At 35.9% G+C, this 16,962-nt stretch overlaps 1 protein-coding gene across 2 annotated transcripts in view; it reads left to right on the forward strand.

Moving 5' to 3' along the window:
• KCNH7 (potassium voltage-gated channel subfamily H member 7) overlaps positions 1-15,727 on the forward strand; it is a 475,937-nt gene extending 460,210 nt beyond the window's left edge. For both annotated transcript variants that reach the window (XM_055291948.2, XM_055291949.2), the window contains exons 14-16: positions 4,245-4,413; positions 11,054-11,246; positions 12,622-15,727. In XM_055291948.2, coding sequence (XP_055147923.1) covers positions 4,245-4,413; positions 11,054-11,246; positions 12,622-12,888 — 629 coding nt within the window. In that variant the 3' untranslated portion in view covers positions 12,889-15,727. The remainder of the gene's footprint in view (positions 1-4,244; positions 4,414-11,053; positions 11,247-12,621) is intronic.
• The last annotated feature ends 1,235 nt before the right edge of the window (positions 15,728-16,962 follow it).

Below are 16,962 nucleotides of genomic sequence, written 5' to 3' on the forward strand. Positions count from 1 at the left end.
ATAATACATGCAAGCCAAAATTGAATTTTACAGAGAATATAAGAGTGGAGAAATGCCCTGAAATAAAGTATGGTCTTTATTTTATTTTTATTTTTATTTCCAAAAGGAATACCCAAAAGTACAGATTTTGTTGTAGAAAATGTGCACGAGTTGGGTAATAATGCTTGATTAGTAGATGCAGATTTCATGCTAAAAAATGAGAAATTCAGGAAAATTTAAAGAACTATTACATGGAAGAACAACTATTTTAGCATACCAGAGGCTAGATCTATAGGTCTAGCTAGTAAGTGGTACCAGTAACAACTGCTTGGGTTCCAAGTGTAGCTCTGCCACTTGCTCCCTTTATGTCTTTGGGTAAATGATTTGGCCAAACCCACCAAGACTCAACTTACGCATCTTTAAAGGAGGAATAATATTATCTAACCATTGAGGTTATGGTTATTAAGATAACATGTAAATTACTTTCTCTGAAATAAAATCCCCAAATGTTACTATTTTCTCACAGGTTTTATTTTTCAAGTTTTAATAATTTAATATATCCCTGGATGTATAAAAATATAAAGATTAGGAAGGCATAATAAAGCATCAAAAGAATATTAACAAAAAAGGAAAAATAGGATGTTCTAGGACTGGTAGGATAGCAAAATTAGTACATTAGTACAGAGTAAGTAAATATTACTTATCATCGTTATTCCCAAGTACCATATTCAGCTACAAAGGTTTTATTAAATCTAGGATACTTAGGCTTTTTATTTTTCCAGAGTTGCTTTCCCTGTCTTGTAGCATCCACTTTTTTCATGACCCCACACTGAAGTAAGCTAAGAATATATGGAAGTGTTCTCTGGACAATCTAAAATCTTGATGAAGTGAGTGAAAATAGTACCTCATTTATCACAATGGAAGAATGGAATATTAAATGTGATTACCAAATGTCCCATTTTAGTTATTTATGAAAATGGCTTCTGGGAAGTGCTAAAAATAGAAACAGGTTGTATCATGGAAGTCACAAGTTCTGAAGAGCTTGCTGAACCATCTCTACTTTCTCCAAAGGTCAACATAATGTGAACCTAATAAAAATGCTTGTTGTTTTCCCCTTGAGTTTTAGACTCTTAAGTGGCAAATTATTAAATATATAATTTGGGGATTTTCTGACTTTATAATGACTCTCACTGACAATGAATTCTCATGCCCTTCTTCATATACTTTTCTTTGCTACGTCTTCCAATTATTTTTAATTAGCTTTTCCATAAACACAAAAAATTATATTCTAACAAATGTAGTATCTATATATTCTAATTTTTAAAAATTTACAGGGCAATCCCTATTCAAATAATAATTATCTTGAAAATGTATATCTAAATATGCATGTTGATTGAATTGATGTCATATAGCTTCAATCAGTGTAACACATGGTTAGCCTGGCTAATTAACATCTTTAACCAATGGGGAATTCTAAAACCTCATTCACTGCAAATTTCATTCCTTAATGATTTTTAAGATGACATATTGCATTAATACGCAATGTGTGACTTGTTGCTGCTGCAGTTCAAACTACTAAACCCCCGCAAATTTTAGTTTCACCATCAATAGGAAATTTCACTCACTCATATTCCTAACATTTGTGATGCTGAATCCAACAGAGGAGCACATTTAGGCAAAACTAAAATGAAAAGAGAACAAATTAAATGGACTCTTTTACTACTAAGATTGAGGTCAAAAGTTGACTCTAGGAAAATTATCTACTCAGAACAAAGTGAAAGTTTACTTTCTGTTCATACATTTCCAGAAATGTGTCTTGCAACTATAGCAACATTTTCCAAGGCAACCAAGTGCAGATTCTTTCCGAGCTATATTTAGAAAGTGTCTACAAGGATGTTCATTTGATTACGACCACTAACCAGGATTTCCTCTTTGAACTCCTCATTTTTTATACTGCTGTTTAAACAAACTAATTACGTATCTTCAGATTTTAATTAAAAAGTAAATTATAATCAAGGAAGCCTCTAACAGTATACATTTCATTCATTTCTGATAAGGTAATTATTTTTTCTTGAGCCCTGAAGAAAAAATATAATCCTCCATAATTTATTGCATGTGATTCACCATTGTCATTTAAAAACCAATTTCTTATATATAATTTGGAAAGAAGAGAGCTGTTAAACATAGGCAGAAATTCTGTAAGCTTTCTTGGCACAAAATGTGTGAGCATAACATGTAACTTCAGTCTTATCAGTTCTTGCCTTCTTGAAAGAAAGATTTCTACATTAACTGGCTAGCAGCAGACTAGACAGAGACAAGCATCAGCATCATCAGACCATTTATATAGGTATTCCAGAAGTTTGGTTAGCATTACTGGCCCAATTTTTAAAACCCAGTTTGCTAAGATATTATTGTTTTGCATTTTAAATAGGTTCAAATGTCTGTGAATAACAAATCATACTTCTCAGTGAAAATCTGCAGATAAGTGACTTAAAACTCCAGCAGTATCTTTTTAGGTTCACTTATATTTTACCATCTTTCATAAAATAGCAAAAGAAATTATAAACTGCCACTTTAAATAAGAACAAAAGCCATAGTCAGGAAGAGTCTTTCTGGAATTCATAGCAAGCCCTCTGAGGTCTGTTAGCCATTTCTGCAGAAGAAGGAACTCTGATCCTATATTTTTCTAATGCTGACTTTGGATATGCTAATTCCTTTGTCAAGCCTCACCCTACTGAGGCAGAAATTACAGGCACCTCATTTGAGAAATGTCTTTATATTCAATGATAAAAGATAATGAGTGAGAGGAAAACCATGAAGAAAGAATACAGACATGTCTGTCTTCTACTTGGAGAAAGAGGATGCATTTAAACTACCCTTGGAGAAACTGCAGGAAAGGAAGGAACTTTGAGGAGTCCAATGGTGTTGTTTCCTATTTCTAAAATCATAGCTAATCCTGCCCAATTCAGTTACTTTCTATCCAATTTTTTAAAATAGCCAAGAATTCCATAACTTTACATAATAACTCTTCTCAGTGTTTAATCATAGATACTTGTCAAGTTTTTTTAAGTCTTTCTATCAAACCAAAATCACTTTCTGTAATTCAAATCTCTTTCTATGTGAAAATGAATACCAGCTTTAGATAGTCCTTCCTTCCTCCTAGCCCTCCCAGTGAAGAAAAATGTTTCTCCTTCATCTCCAAAGTCAACTCCCAGCTCCAGTCGTATTTTTTCATGTTTCATTTTCCAACCTGTTAATCATTCTTAGAGGTTAAGTGAGCAGCAAAAACATCTAAAATATAGACAAAAATGAGGGGGAAAGGACATATTTTCCCCCAAATATTGACAGCTTAAAATATAGATTGTAGGGGAAACAGGAAATTAAAAGAAGTTCAGAAAAATGAATCTCTATATGAAAAGTGATCACAACCCTGCTAGACTGAATTCTTCCAGTTCAGGGTCTATAGTCTCCTTTGTCTTTAGTTCCTCCATATTTACCAAAGGGTCTGGTCTGTAATAGACACTTAGAACATTTTAAATAGTAGACCTGAACTAATAGTTTATCTTAACGTAGAGTAACATAGCAATATTTAAAATAAAGAGCCACAAGAAAAACATACTAGAAAGCAATATAATTATGGCAAAGGGCAGCACAGAAGGGACAACAAGAAAGCATTAAAACATGAAACAGTAGCTGGGGACTAGGGGACTTGTAAGATTCTTCCCATTTTTCATGGCTTATGGCTCCTTGGCTCTATTTGAATTGGGTTGGCCAAAGGGAATCGCCCTGAAGATCAGCACTTCCCTAAGGCTCTCTTCTTGGGCTCACTCTAAGTCATAATGTATGCAAGTTATCCTGTGGTAAAGAGCCCTAAAATCTTAAACCGTAGATAATGCGGTGCAAACAACATATGCTGCGTCCTTCCAGATATAAAAGCACAGACTCATTGTTCTCTAATCAGTTTTGGTTCTGCTGTTCTTATCTTCTCCTAGCACCAACAGAAAGAAAACAAAATCCTGAACACTCAGGACCTGCTGCATGTTTTTGTTCACATGGAAACGGATATGGGAGGTAGGGCCAGCAGGGTGAAAGTGGGACTCTGCTACCAATTGGCCGTGGCCCCTGGACACATCACTGAATACTTTCGGTTCTCTGTCTCTCAGGTTATACTCCGATCCTTTCCAGCTTGTCTTGTGGATATCTATGTGTTATTGACGCAAAGGGGTACCTAAGAGGGTTGACATCCATCTTGCTATTTTCCACAGATATCACTGACATGCGAAGCTGGGAACGAGAAAATGCACATCCCCAGCCTGAAGACTCCAGTCCATCCGCACTTCAGCGAGCTGCCTGGGGTATCTCTGAAACCGAAAGCGACCTCACCTACGGGGAAGTGGAACAAAGATTAGATCTGCTCCAGGAACAACTTAACAGGTATATGTAGTGACAGGGCAAAAGGAGAATATAATCCAACCCCTTACATGGGTCCAGTTTTACTCTTTACAAATTCAAAATTCTCCTTGCCATGATCTCATAATTTCCTTATATATTTACTTATTTAAAATAAGACTAGAAGTTGACAGAATAATTTGTGTTGAAAGGAGCATTTATTTAGAACACTTCATACTTCTGGCAGCAAAAGTCCTATTTTTTTCTTTGTCATCCAATTAGTATTTCACCAGCACAGGCTACCTAAGAAAACCCCCTCCTCTCCCCTCAAAATAATTCCTAATTAATTTGTTAACTGACACCCCTGCTCTTTTAATCTTCCTTTACACTTTTTCGGATGTTCCTGATAGCTTAGTTACATGTTAGGGCATTTAAAAAATACTGACAAAGCGATTTAAACTTTTAGTTATTCAGTCAGCTTATCAAAAAGGTAATTGAATTGAAAGTCTCACAGAGTTTCTTGTTTCCTTCACCTTTGATCTAAACCACTTAACATGATGAATAAATCTTAGTTTACGGAGGAGGTAATCCCTTCCCCTAAATCTGCATGGTTTCTTTAAAATTAAAGTGGTCAAAAAGATTGAAAAGAATCTATGAGTGGGCATGACACAGCTGCTTTAGTTGTGTTTCATTTGGGAATTTGTCTTGATCCAATAGTAGCCTTTTAGTTCACCATCAGGCAAGATACTCCAGTAGTCCCAGACAGAAAACTGCACGGACTAAATTAAAATGCTCTAATCACAAGATTTATTAAATCAATTTAAAACACAAGTGAGAGAAGAGGGAAACCATATGGGGCAATTAACACATTTCGAATATGCGCAAGCATGGTACAAGGATTGCACTACCCCAGTTCTGACTTACACAATGTTCGTGCATTTGCCATAATGTAACGAAGTTACCAAGACCGGAGTTGAGGTTTGCAAGCCTGCAGACAAAAATAATCTCCTGTGCCAGTGGCACACACTTGCTCCATAACAAGGATACAAGGTATAGTATACCTGACCTCAGCTGTGGCTTTCCAGCTAGCCAGCTCAACAGTCATGTGTTTCATTAGCCTTTCATAGGTACAGCACACATGGAGCCAGGATGCAATGATACTGGTATCATCAATGGGTGACCACATTTTGGGATAACAGTTGTTTACCTAGAGGTGATCTGAGAATAATTTGTTCTTTCCATCTCTATGTATAAGCAACACTCTTGTTTGTTACATATTTCTATCGTTGATATGGCTGGCAGTTTCTAGCATGCTATTTAATATATCTTATGAATTCTGGATGTTTAACAAGCTGCTTGCCTACTCATCTGTACTTAACACATCTATGAGTTTTGCCTATATCACATAAACTACTGATTTATTCACTATTTATGCTTAAAATTTTGTGTGCATTTTGTCCATGCTGTTTATTGTTGTTGAACACACAAGTGAATGACTGAATGGCAGAAGCAGCAGTGATTTATTCAGCAGAATGCTATCACTGTACTTGCAATTGGTGAGCATAGGGAAAGGTCTTAAGTCTGCTACTTAATGACTTACAGGATTACTGGGTCAAATCATTTAAATTTCCCTCCATTTCCTACTTCGACTCATACCTACCTGTGATGCTACTGTAAGGACTAAAGTAATGTAAATGGGAACTACATATGCTATACAAAATGGAAGTTGTTGTACTTGCAGATAGGTAAAAGTTGATTAACAAGGAACTTCACTTCTATTACTGGTGTTCATTTGAGTATATTCTCCTACTCTACGTATAATTCCTGACTTGGACCTTTCATCGGAACTAAAATTGAGATTTTTAGCATCATCTGGTTGCTCTGTCATGGGTGCCAATCATTGCTGCTAGGATAAGTCAATGATTGCTTAAAACATTTGTTCTAAGGGCACATTTATGATCCATTTGGTGTGCAATCACCCAATAGTAATAAAAATTGTTATTGCTATTTTATTACATTAGTATGTTATTAATACTACATAAAACTTTTCCACAAAATGCAATTAAATCTCTTTTGATGTGTTCCCAATATCAGTATGCGTTTCCTGAAGATGTTTTGAATTGCTGCTGTGAAAGTAGTCAAAATCAAAATGGAGCTGTTAATGTTAGAAAAACCCTGACAAATAGAGCTGGGGAGGGCCAGGAAGAGAGGGATGTATGCCTGATAACAAAAACTATCACAAAGACTCTATAAGATCCACAACCTTGCACAGAGGCTACTGCAACCTAACACAAAACAGACTTCTGCAAGGACATCTGACCAGCAACTGCCTGTCCAATCTCGGACCAGCGTCGCCCTTGATATTGATCTTTGTAGCCAAGGATAATCATTTCAAAACAATTATGTAGTCCTCCTCATTTTTCCTTTAAAAATCTCCATCTTTACTTCTCAGAATGAGGGCATACTTTACTATGGCATGAGTATTCCCATTGTGTTGCATATTCCCATATAAGTATCTTTTCCTTTTAGAGTGCCTCTATTTATTATTTAGGATGACACTACCACTAATACTACATCTCCTTTGACATTTATTTCTAATTATCTCTGATATTTTCACAAACTTTTTTTTTTGGCTTGTTTGGGATTTAAAATCCAAAATATTACATTTTTACTCCACTGCTGTTTTTAACAACCTTTCACCTCCACTTTATTCTAGCAGTTACATGTGTACAAAAAAGTTTGAAGGGGGAAGCTCAACTCAGACTTCTACTTTGCAGAGCAAGAATCCCAGGACACTTTCTGTAGTTGAGTCTACCCTGTTTAGCTTCGGCATTTGTTCAAATGTAGAACTGTGAATTCCTACACCATTTGTCTCATTCAAATACACATGTTAAGTACAAAACACAATAAAAACAAATAAAATGGTCTATCTTGAATGGTCCTTGCTACCACTTCTTTTCTGCTTTAATGACTGATTAACCTATAGATAGGGTTAAAGGTTTACATAAGAAATGTTATTCTATATTTATATATTATGCTTGCAGATACACCTATTTAGGTAAATCATTAAGACTTGATTCTAGAGCAGCGCTTCTCACATTTCAATGTGTATTTGAATCACTTGGAGGTCTTATTAAAATGCAGATTCCAAGTTAATAGGTCTAGTAGGCAGAGATTCCACATTCTAAAAAGCTCCCAGCAATGTCCAGTGTTGCTGATATAAAGACCACAACTTGGCCAGACGTGGTGGCTCACGCCTGTAATCCCAGCACTTTGAAAGGCCGAGGCAGGTGGATCACGAGGTCAGGAGTTCGAGACCAGCCTGGCCAAGATGGTGAAACCCCATCTCTACTAAAAATACAAAAATTAGCCAGGAGTGGTGGCGGGAGCCTGTAATCCCAGCTACTCAGGAGGCTGAGGCAGAGAATTGCTTGAACCTGGAAGGAAGAGGTTGCAGCGAGCCGAGATCACACTACTGCACTCCAGCCTAGGCGACAGAGCAAGACTCCATCTAAAAAAAAAAAAAAAACAAAACCACACTTTGAGTAAGGAATGCCCTAGAACATGTAAAAATTGTTAGTAATGACTCCTTCCATTGCACACAGAGCAATTTATCTGCATGCCTCTAGTATGGCATTGAGCACTTGCTTTGCCTAGTGTTGTGGTTATCTATGCTCCTCCTTCATTTGTCTTTCCTAAGTGGTTAGTTCCTGTTAGCACTGTGAAATCAGATTTCATATTTATTCATTATCATGTTGTTCCCTCACCTTCCTACCTAACATTGTGCCTGCTACATTGTGGGTCTCTGAGGGAATGAATGAAAATACTAACTTCACACAGCTTTATAGTTATGCTGATAGAAGAAAAAGTTCTGAAACTATGTTATTTTCTGTTTTAAATACCAAGCTGGATTTATTTTAAATTCTCTGTAATTCCTCCTGAGTAAAGCAGGCTATTTAGTTTCAGTATAAGAGTCCTCTTTTTTTCTTTTGTTTTTTTTTAGATAGGGTCTGGCTCTGTCCTCTGTCACCCAGGCTAGAGTGCAGTGGTGCGATCTACCAGGCTCAAGCCTTCCTCCCACCTCAGCCTCCTGAATAGCCGGGACCACAGGTGCACACCACCACACCTGGCTAATTATTGAGGATTTTGCCATGCTTCCCAGGCTGGTCTCAAACTCCTGAGGTCAAGTGATCCACCCATCTTGGTATCTCAAAGTGCTGGAATTACAGGCATGAACCATCGTGACTGGCCCAGGAGTCCATTCTTATTAAGCTAACAGACCCTTGTCATAAAACACTGAAATACAACCCTATGCATATAAAAAAACCTATCAGCAAACTGCTGCCCTTTGTTGAACTACCCAAGATATCTAACAACTAGTTAATAAGACAAAATTAAGTATTCCGAATTACTGCAGAAAGGGAGACTGCCATCTGGCCAGAGTCTCAGTGATGTCTCAGAAATATTATACTGAGAAGAACAATTGGAGTCTGGGTATTTCAAAGTGGGGAGCTCATTGGAATTGGGCAAAGTTTATGATATACTTTAGGATTGATGGACACAGTAAGTTGAGGATCTTGAAGCAAGTCTTGATAAATAAAGTTTGTCTGATTAAAAAATTATTTGTTGAGATGAACAGACTACTGTCTCTAATAAGGTGATTTATAAAAATTTCCTGAAGTAGCGAAGTTATTTATTAGTGTAGCCTTATTTTTCGCAAAGTTTTCCAGGAACAAACAACAATGTCATGTTGACAGAGTGGGCTATGCTCTTATCTAAGTTATACTGACACAATCTCTGTCCTTACCCTGCACCAGCCACTTCACCTGCACATGAGCTGTCATGTGCCTGAGTCCCACTCATGGCAGTGGGCTGCAATTACTGGACTTATGGATGCTGAAGCCTTACCTTCCAATAGATTTTTTCCTTATAGAAACTATTCAAATAGGTAGAATCCATGATAATGAGATTTTATTTCTCAGAGACAGCTGCTGTTTGGCAAAGGATTTATATGACAAAAACATCACCATAATTTTTGACTCACTTTTGGATCTTGAATCTCCCTTGTTGATGCAGTTCTTCATCCAGTCTTTCCCCCAAATCCTTTTACATTCAATGTAATAAACATTGTGTAAGCCACTCACAACTGAACGCTGTTAGTAATGGAATATATCTGTACAGAAATATTTATGATAAATCTGAATGTATAATTTTCTCTGGAGGCTCAGAGGAGAAAGTAATTCTGAATGGGGTAAATAAGGAAAGATTTTGGGATACAGATAATATATAAGCTGGGACTTGAAGAGTGAAATGGAAGAAAAATATGTATAACACATAACAGTGAAATAATGGGTCTGCTTAGTTTAGTTGGAAGCACAAAAATTAGATCAGACCTTCAGGTATCAAAAGTAGATAAATAAACCAGTTGATAACTCAATTTTTCCCTTTTCAGAGTGGTTTTGACATTTGCAAAAATGACATTTGCAAAGTCATGTATAATTCATAGCTATTGGTTTAGAAGACACAAAGCTATATGGCTATATTTACTAACTATAGAAAAACTGCAAGAATAATGTGTTATTGTGATGCTTAGAAGGAAGATTTGGAGTGTTAATATCAAAAACTAAAAAAAATAAGATATTTTCTCGTGTTTTCCAGGTTTATTATGTTCTCTATCAAATCAAAAGCTAATTTCTACTTTGAATTCTACAAATATAGCATGAATTTAATTGGACAAAATTAATCCTATGATTTTCCCTTTTTTTGTTTTATTTCCATTTTTTATTCAGAGGCAAAACAGTCAGCACAAATAAGTGAAGAGTTAGAAGAATTTTCTAAAGAGGCATATGGTCCAAATTTTCTGTTCTTATGTCCACAAAATTTCCTCTGTATTTAATGCTGTTGTTAACACATGCAAAGGAGGGGAATTTGACCAATTATATTTTGCTATTTTCTCTTAAATTTTAATTTAAAACGAGAATGAAATTAACAGGCCAGTTGGCTACTTGTGAGCTTTAGGGAAAAAATAGACTGGTATTTTGCAGGCCAGATGGGTCATTAGAAGCAAGTGAAGTCAAGTTTGGTCTGCTTCTTACATACCGAAGGCCATGACATATTTAGAGGGGAAAAGAATTTAACATTTAACAGCATTAAACATTAAAGAAAGAATACAATGAATAATATACAATACTTAATATGAATAGGAAAGAGGTAAGGTTAAAAAGCGTTAATATGAATGTAAAAACACATAAGAAATTATCCTGGGATGCTACAGTTATGAAAGAAATGTGCTACAAATCTATTTTTTAAGAGCAAATAAAATGTTCACAAGAAACTGAGTAAAACCTAATTAAAAAGCAAAGACAATTACTGATTAAAAATAAATTATCAGTGTGTTTTACATTTTGAAATCAATGAAGGTTAGTAAACATGTAGTCTATTTTGTTCATTTGAATTTCTGTTAACTCTTAATATGAACAGGAAAGCAATAGTCTTTATCAGAATCATTAGTGAGACATACACAGTAAGTATCCGTCAGGAAAGAATCTCTGTGCTCCCTCTCCTGTCCTTCTTGTTTAAAACAAGGCCATAATTCTGTTTCTTGGTAGTGCTGAAATTTTTTTAAATGCTCTTGAAATTCTGGACTATTTTAGACTGTCTTTTCCTACTTCTATCTGTTCTGCAGGCTTGAATCCCAAATGACCACTGACATCCAGACCATCTTACAGTTGCTGCAGAAACAAACCACTGTGGTCCCCCCAGCCTACAGTATGGTAACAGCAGGAGCAGAATATCAGAGACCCATCATCCACCTGATGAGAACCAGTCAACCGGCAGCATCCATCAAAACTGACCGAAGTTTCAGCCCTTCCTCACAAGTGAGTGTGGATACCATCCAACCAAGAGTGTCTCTCAAAGTGTGTTTCCAGGGGTCACCTAAATCAGAATCGCTTGGGGTGCTGTGGAAAAGATAGATTTCTGTCCCTATCTCTGTTTCTACTCAATTAGAATTTCTGGAAATGGGCCCTGTAATCTGCATTTTAAACAAGCCCATGCTGATTTTTGTGTTCATTTAAAGTTTGAGAACAATGAAGCTGGAATAATAATTTTAAACATTAGCATTTTTTTAAAGGAAAACCTTTCTTCCAGAATCAACTTGCTTACATTTATATGTGGTAGAGCTTTGAAATCTAAGGAATAGGCTTCCTGGCTCCTAAAAGGGCTTTAGGGAAAAATCTGGGTCCAAAAAGAGCTTCAAAGAAAAATCTGTAATATTCTACAGTGCCAAAGACTGGGAGAGGTCTCAGGAAGGAAGGGGAGGAGAAATAGTAGGCTGGCCAGATTAGACCTGAGGTTCAAATGCCATCAGACTAGTAATCTGGTCTGTACCCCACCCATCACCAGAGATCTCTAAATTTTTTTCGCTTGGATGATAAACATGGTAAGAGAAGCAATTTAAAGAGTCCTTTATCCTGCTTCTGACACCCTCAAAGGGGTCCTTTTGAATTATGTTAATATGAGTAGTCTAGCTTTCCTTGTAATTCTGTTTTGGGAATTAGTCTTAATTAGTTAAACATCATAGTGAAATTGGACCTAAGAACAATGATTTAAATAAAGATTTGTAGAACAATCTCATAAAACTTTTTTAGATGTTTGGGAATTTAATTTAAGATGTTCTGGAAAATGAAACTACACTAATAAGAGAAGGTAATGTGCCAGAAGGAAAATAATGCAATACTTCTAAAAATCTGAAAGTAGAAATTAATTTAACTAGTTTTGAATGACTGGGAAACATGTAAAACCATCTATTTTGTTCTTTGTTTTCAGTGGATTTAGGTAATATTATCTGACCAGGGATGACTGATTTTACTTCCCATCTCCCCATCTTTTCTTTCCTCCTTATACCCTCTTATTCATCAAGTGATCCCATTCCTCATCCCAATTTGTCTTAAATTTTGAATTTAATTCATTTGGAAAACTCAATGTAAAATAATATATACTTTTTTTAAATCTGATTTTCAAAATCTGGTTCCAGGGTTAAATAAAACCTCTTGGAATGGTTGTTTAGGATTATCTATACTGATAAACAATCTCTGATGTCTTGACCCATTTTAGGAGGGAAATGTTGGCTAATATCACTAATCAAATATAGATTAATGAGGAAAGAAAATGCTTAAGTTTTTATTAGTGTAATTTTCAATGACTATCTATCAATGTGAATTATAAAAACTTGTTTTGTTCCTTTTCCATCAGTGTCCTGAATTTCTAGACCTTGAAAAATCTAAACTTAAATCCAAAGAATCCCTTTCAAGTGGGGTGCATCTGAACACAGCTTCAGAAGACAACTTGACTTCACTTTTAAAACAAGACAGTGATCTCTCTTTAGAGCTTCACCTGCGGCAAAGAAAAACTTACCTTCATCCAATTAGGCATCCTTCTTTGCCAGATTCATCCCTAAGCACTGTAGGAATCATGGGTCTTCATAGGCATGTTTCTGATCCTGGTCTTCCAGGGAAATAATCATTTTGTACTATTTACTCCACATACAATGTAAGTGCTTTTAATGGCTGTTTTCCTTTTTCTATTTAAATCCTCTCTACTTGACTCAGGGGCTCACAAGGTACCATTATATGCAAAAGTACTGTATATTTTCCTAAATTGAAGCTTGTAAGGTAAAACTGAGCAGTTAGGATGTAAATATACATAAGAACTTTTGGTTCCAAATGTTAAAACTGCCAGCATCTCACGGCACCTTATTTTTTATTTTTATTTTTAAAATCACATGCATGTTAGGAAACTCCAATTTCTCTTGCATGGAGACTCCTATTTACTGCTTTTACTAAACCAGTACTTTGTTATGAAAATGCCTTCCATGCAAATAAGAAACCAAGGGATAAAACTGTTCATGGATGCAACTCAGATTCAGATGATCCTCAACTCATGGGAATTCCAGGGGGATAAAGGGAACTTAGTCACTTTTGCAAACAGATTCAGGTCCTTCCGTATCAAGAAGTTTAAAGTTAATTACATTCATTCCTCCACACTGGAAGAAAAAATACAAAGTTTGAGTTATAAACCTCTGACAGTATAGGAAGCCATATCCAAAAACTAAACATAGGCCAACATTAATGAGAACAAAGGTCTTTCTATTTAAAATTAGTCACTAATTGCATTTACAAACCATCTAAAGTATTTTCCACTGGCACAATTCCTAGAAGGCTTAAAAACAAATTTCTCTCATTTTGCTTTTTTTCTGGAGGCGGGGGATGGTGTGGTCTGCTTAAGAACTGCTAAACTGTGATCAACACAAACTGATATCCACAGCTTTCTTGTGATTCACATTTTAAAGCAATCCTGAATTTGATCAAAATAGTGGACATACAGCCTGGACAACATGGCAAAACCCCATCTCTACAAAAAATTTTAAAAATTAGCAGGGTGTGGTAATTCACGCCAGTAAACCCAGCTACTTGAGAGGCTGAGGTGGGAGGATGGGTTGAGCTTGGGAGGTCAAGAGTGCAACAGGCCTTGATCACACCACTGCACTCCTGCCTGACAATACAGTAAGACCCTATCTCAAAAAATAAATAAAAAATAGTAGACACAGTTTTCAAAAAATGTGCAATTTCAGCAGGTTTGCATGGCAACACTAGTTTCCCTTAAGTATATGTTATTCCATGTCTAATTCCAGCTGCGGGAAAGCAATGGGCCTAGAAAGAAAATGCACGACCAGCAGTAAAATTGCAGTTGTGTTTAGTTATTCCAACACTTTTGCCAATTGCAAATTAAATAAAAATCTACTATGTATGGATTGGAATAAATATATGTTGACCTCAGAATATCAGAACATACAATGTATCTTTCAATTAAAATATCTTCAACTGTTAGATTTTTTGTGGGGCTCATATGTACCTCATAAAATTGGGGTTAAGAAAAACGGTATAATTTAAGATTCTGATCAGTCAAGTTCTAGTTAAGAAATGTTATTTTTCAATTCAAGTACAATTTTAAAATTATGAACTCTGATCCGTTATATCTTTTCTTGCTGAACAAAAATATCGAAATTTATTGAAAGTTTCTTAGTCCATTAAGAACATTTTATCAGTGCACATTACTAAATGGGTTAACTTCTATCCCTTCAGGATATTGAAACTTTGACACTGATCTCTTAATCAGCTTCAAATGCAAGCTATTTAAATTTGCACTGTTTAAAATGTGATTAAAGTGACCTAGATTGCCCCCTATATATTTTTAAATGGTCACATAAATTGGTAATCCATGTGGAAGGCAATCTGTAAGCAAAAGCATGTTCTTATTCCTGCTTAATTTTTGAAAAACCAAAACACAAATGTTCAAGTGCATTATTCAAAATGACCAGTCAATTCCAATATACACTATTATACAAAAGTGTAATAATTATAACCAGCTTCCCAAACTATTTGGTGTTATGCAGATACAAACTTAGGGGCTAACTGATGCTTTCACTTCCTCACTCAACAAACATTCAATGGGTGCCTAGCAGGGAAGAGAAAGTCCCATAAATGGCTAACTCTGATTCAGAGGACTATTTTGGGATTTTATTTCCATATTGGGACACGTTTTTGCAGCTGCAACAAATTTCATAAGGATTGCCGGCCTAAGTTCAGGAACATTCAGAATGAATTCACCAGAGAATGTTCATTTGTAGGGAGAGAGGATTTGGCAGGTGAGGAATGGAGATCTGATTAGTGAATGCCTCAGCTGCAACATTTGGTATGACATGCATAAAATCCAGCCTCCCACATAAAACTTGTTTATATTTCTTTATGAAACCCGAGCATGAAGAAATAGGAAGATGGGGAATGGTGTGCAAGCATCCAATTTATTTAAATTCTAGCACAACACAAACCTTTTTCTTAATTCCTTGACATAATTGCTTATAGTAAAATCTTAACCCTCAGAGAGTTGGACAGGATTAGGAAGGTCCCTTCCTACAGGATATTAGCTTAAAAAGAGACTGAGCAATATAAAGATGTGATTAGTTGGGCATAAACGTCAGAAGACTCAATGGCTAAAGTGACTTACAGATGACCAAAGCAATTATCTTGATGTACAAAATTCATCCCTTTCCCCAGCCAAAGATCTAATGCCTAAATGTACCATCATCCCCCCTGTTGGCTATTGCAAAAACAGTCTGACCTCTCCATCTAGGGATCATGCCGAGGGCCAGGTTGAACTGCTGCAGCCAATCATAATTGCAATGTAGCAAATGTTTTCCTTCTAGGTAATTAGAAGCACTAGCATAACACCTTTTGCTCTCCTCCTAAAAATAATGTTACCTGGTCCCCTGGCCTAAATAAAATGTCATTTAAAATCCAAAGTTTGTTTGGATCAGATGATCTCCTGCTGTTATTAATTGCTAGGCAAAGTGCTGAAACTTAGACTTATCATTCTCCCCCGTAGGGGAGTCAGATTCTTTAATTAGTTGAGAAAACCAGGAATAAGAAATGATGAAACAATGTTCTCATGGGGTTTTTAAATTAATAATCACTCAGTCAACAAACATAGGAAGGCAGGGGGCAGATTTGGGACAGAATAGTTTCTTAAGTCCATTATAATGTATTGGTCATCAGAGCACAACTATCCTACTCTTCTAGTCAGAAAGTATGGGAAGTAGGTCAGGGCATTTGGGGTCAGGTTTAATATGTTTGTGTAAGAATTGCTTACAAGGTCCTTTTGGAGGTTGAACTTTAGCAATGGTTCCAAAATGACTAGAAAACAAAATGTTCTTATCCAAATGTCATTTTAAAACCCCATCCTATATTGTGTAAGGATAAAATGTATCACCTTATTGGCATATCTAAAATTATTATTATTAAATAACAGTATCATTCCTCTAAATGACTTTAATGATTTAAAAAATATTCTGTAGATCAGTTATTAGAAATGAATTGCAACACTGACATAACCTAACAGAGTGTTTAAATTGCTTACCTATGGCTAAAACCAAAAATAGATAAATATATGTAAATTACTTATCTATAAAATTCAAAATTTTATAAATTATCAAAAAATCGAGTTATATTTTTACAGTAAAACAAATATGTTTCTATCATGTGAGTTCGAAGAGGCACTTGAAGACAGGGTGATACAGGACAGTGGTCCTCAAAGAGTGGTCCTCCAACCAACACTACTAGCATCACCTGGAGACTTGGCAGAAATGCATATTCTTGGCCTCACCCCAGATCTACTAAATCAGAAAATTTAGGGGTGGGACCCAGCAATCATCTTTTAACAAGCCCTCCCTCACGTGATCCTTACACACACTAAAAATTTGAGAATTACCAATGTAGAAGAGCAAGCATAGATTCTGCGTCAGACCAACTTGGGTTCCAATACCAGTTTCTTCATCAATTGTTGTGTGACCTTGAGCAAGTTAACCTCCCCGAGTCTTTTTCTTGAATCTCTAAAAATAAGACAATGGTACCTGTCTCACAGAAGCTTGAGAAAGAAATGAGATAAAATATAGTAAAGTGCCTGGCATATACTAGGTGCTCAAAAAACGCTAAGTTCCTTGTTTCTCATCCAGAAACATGGCATTAAAACAATCAGGAG

This window comes from Symphalangus syndactylus, chromosome 9 (genome assembly GCF_028878055.3).
Source record: "Symphalangus syndactylus isolate Jambi chromosome 9, NHGRI_mSymSyn1-v2.1_pri, whole genome shotgun sequence".
NCBI lineage: Eukaryota > Metazoa > Chordata > Mammalia > Primates > Hylobatidae > Symphalangus > Symphalangus syndactylus.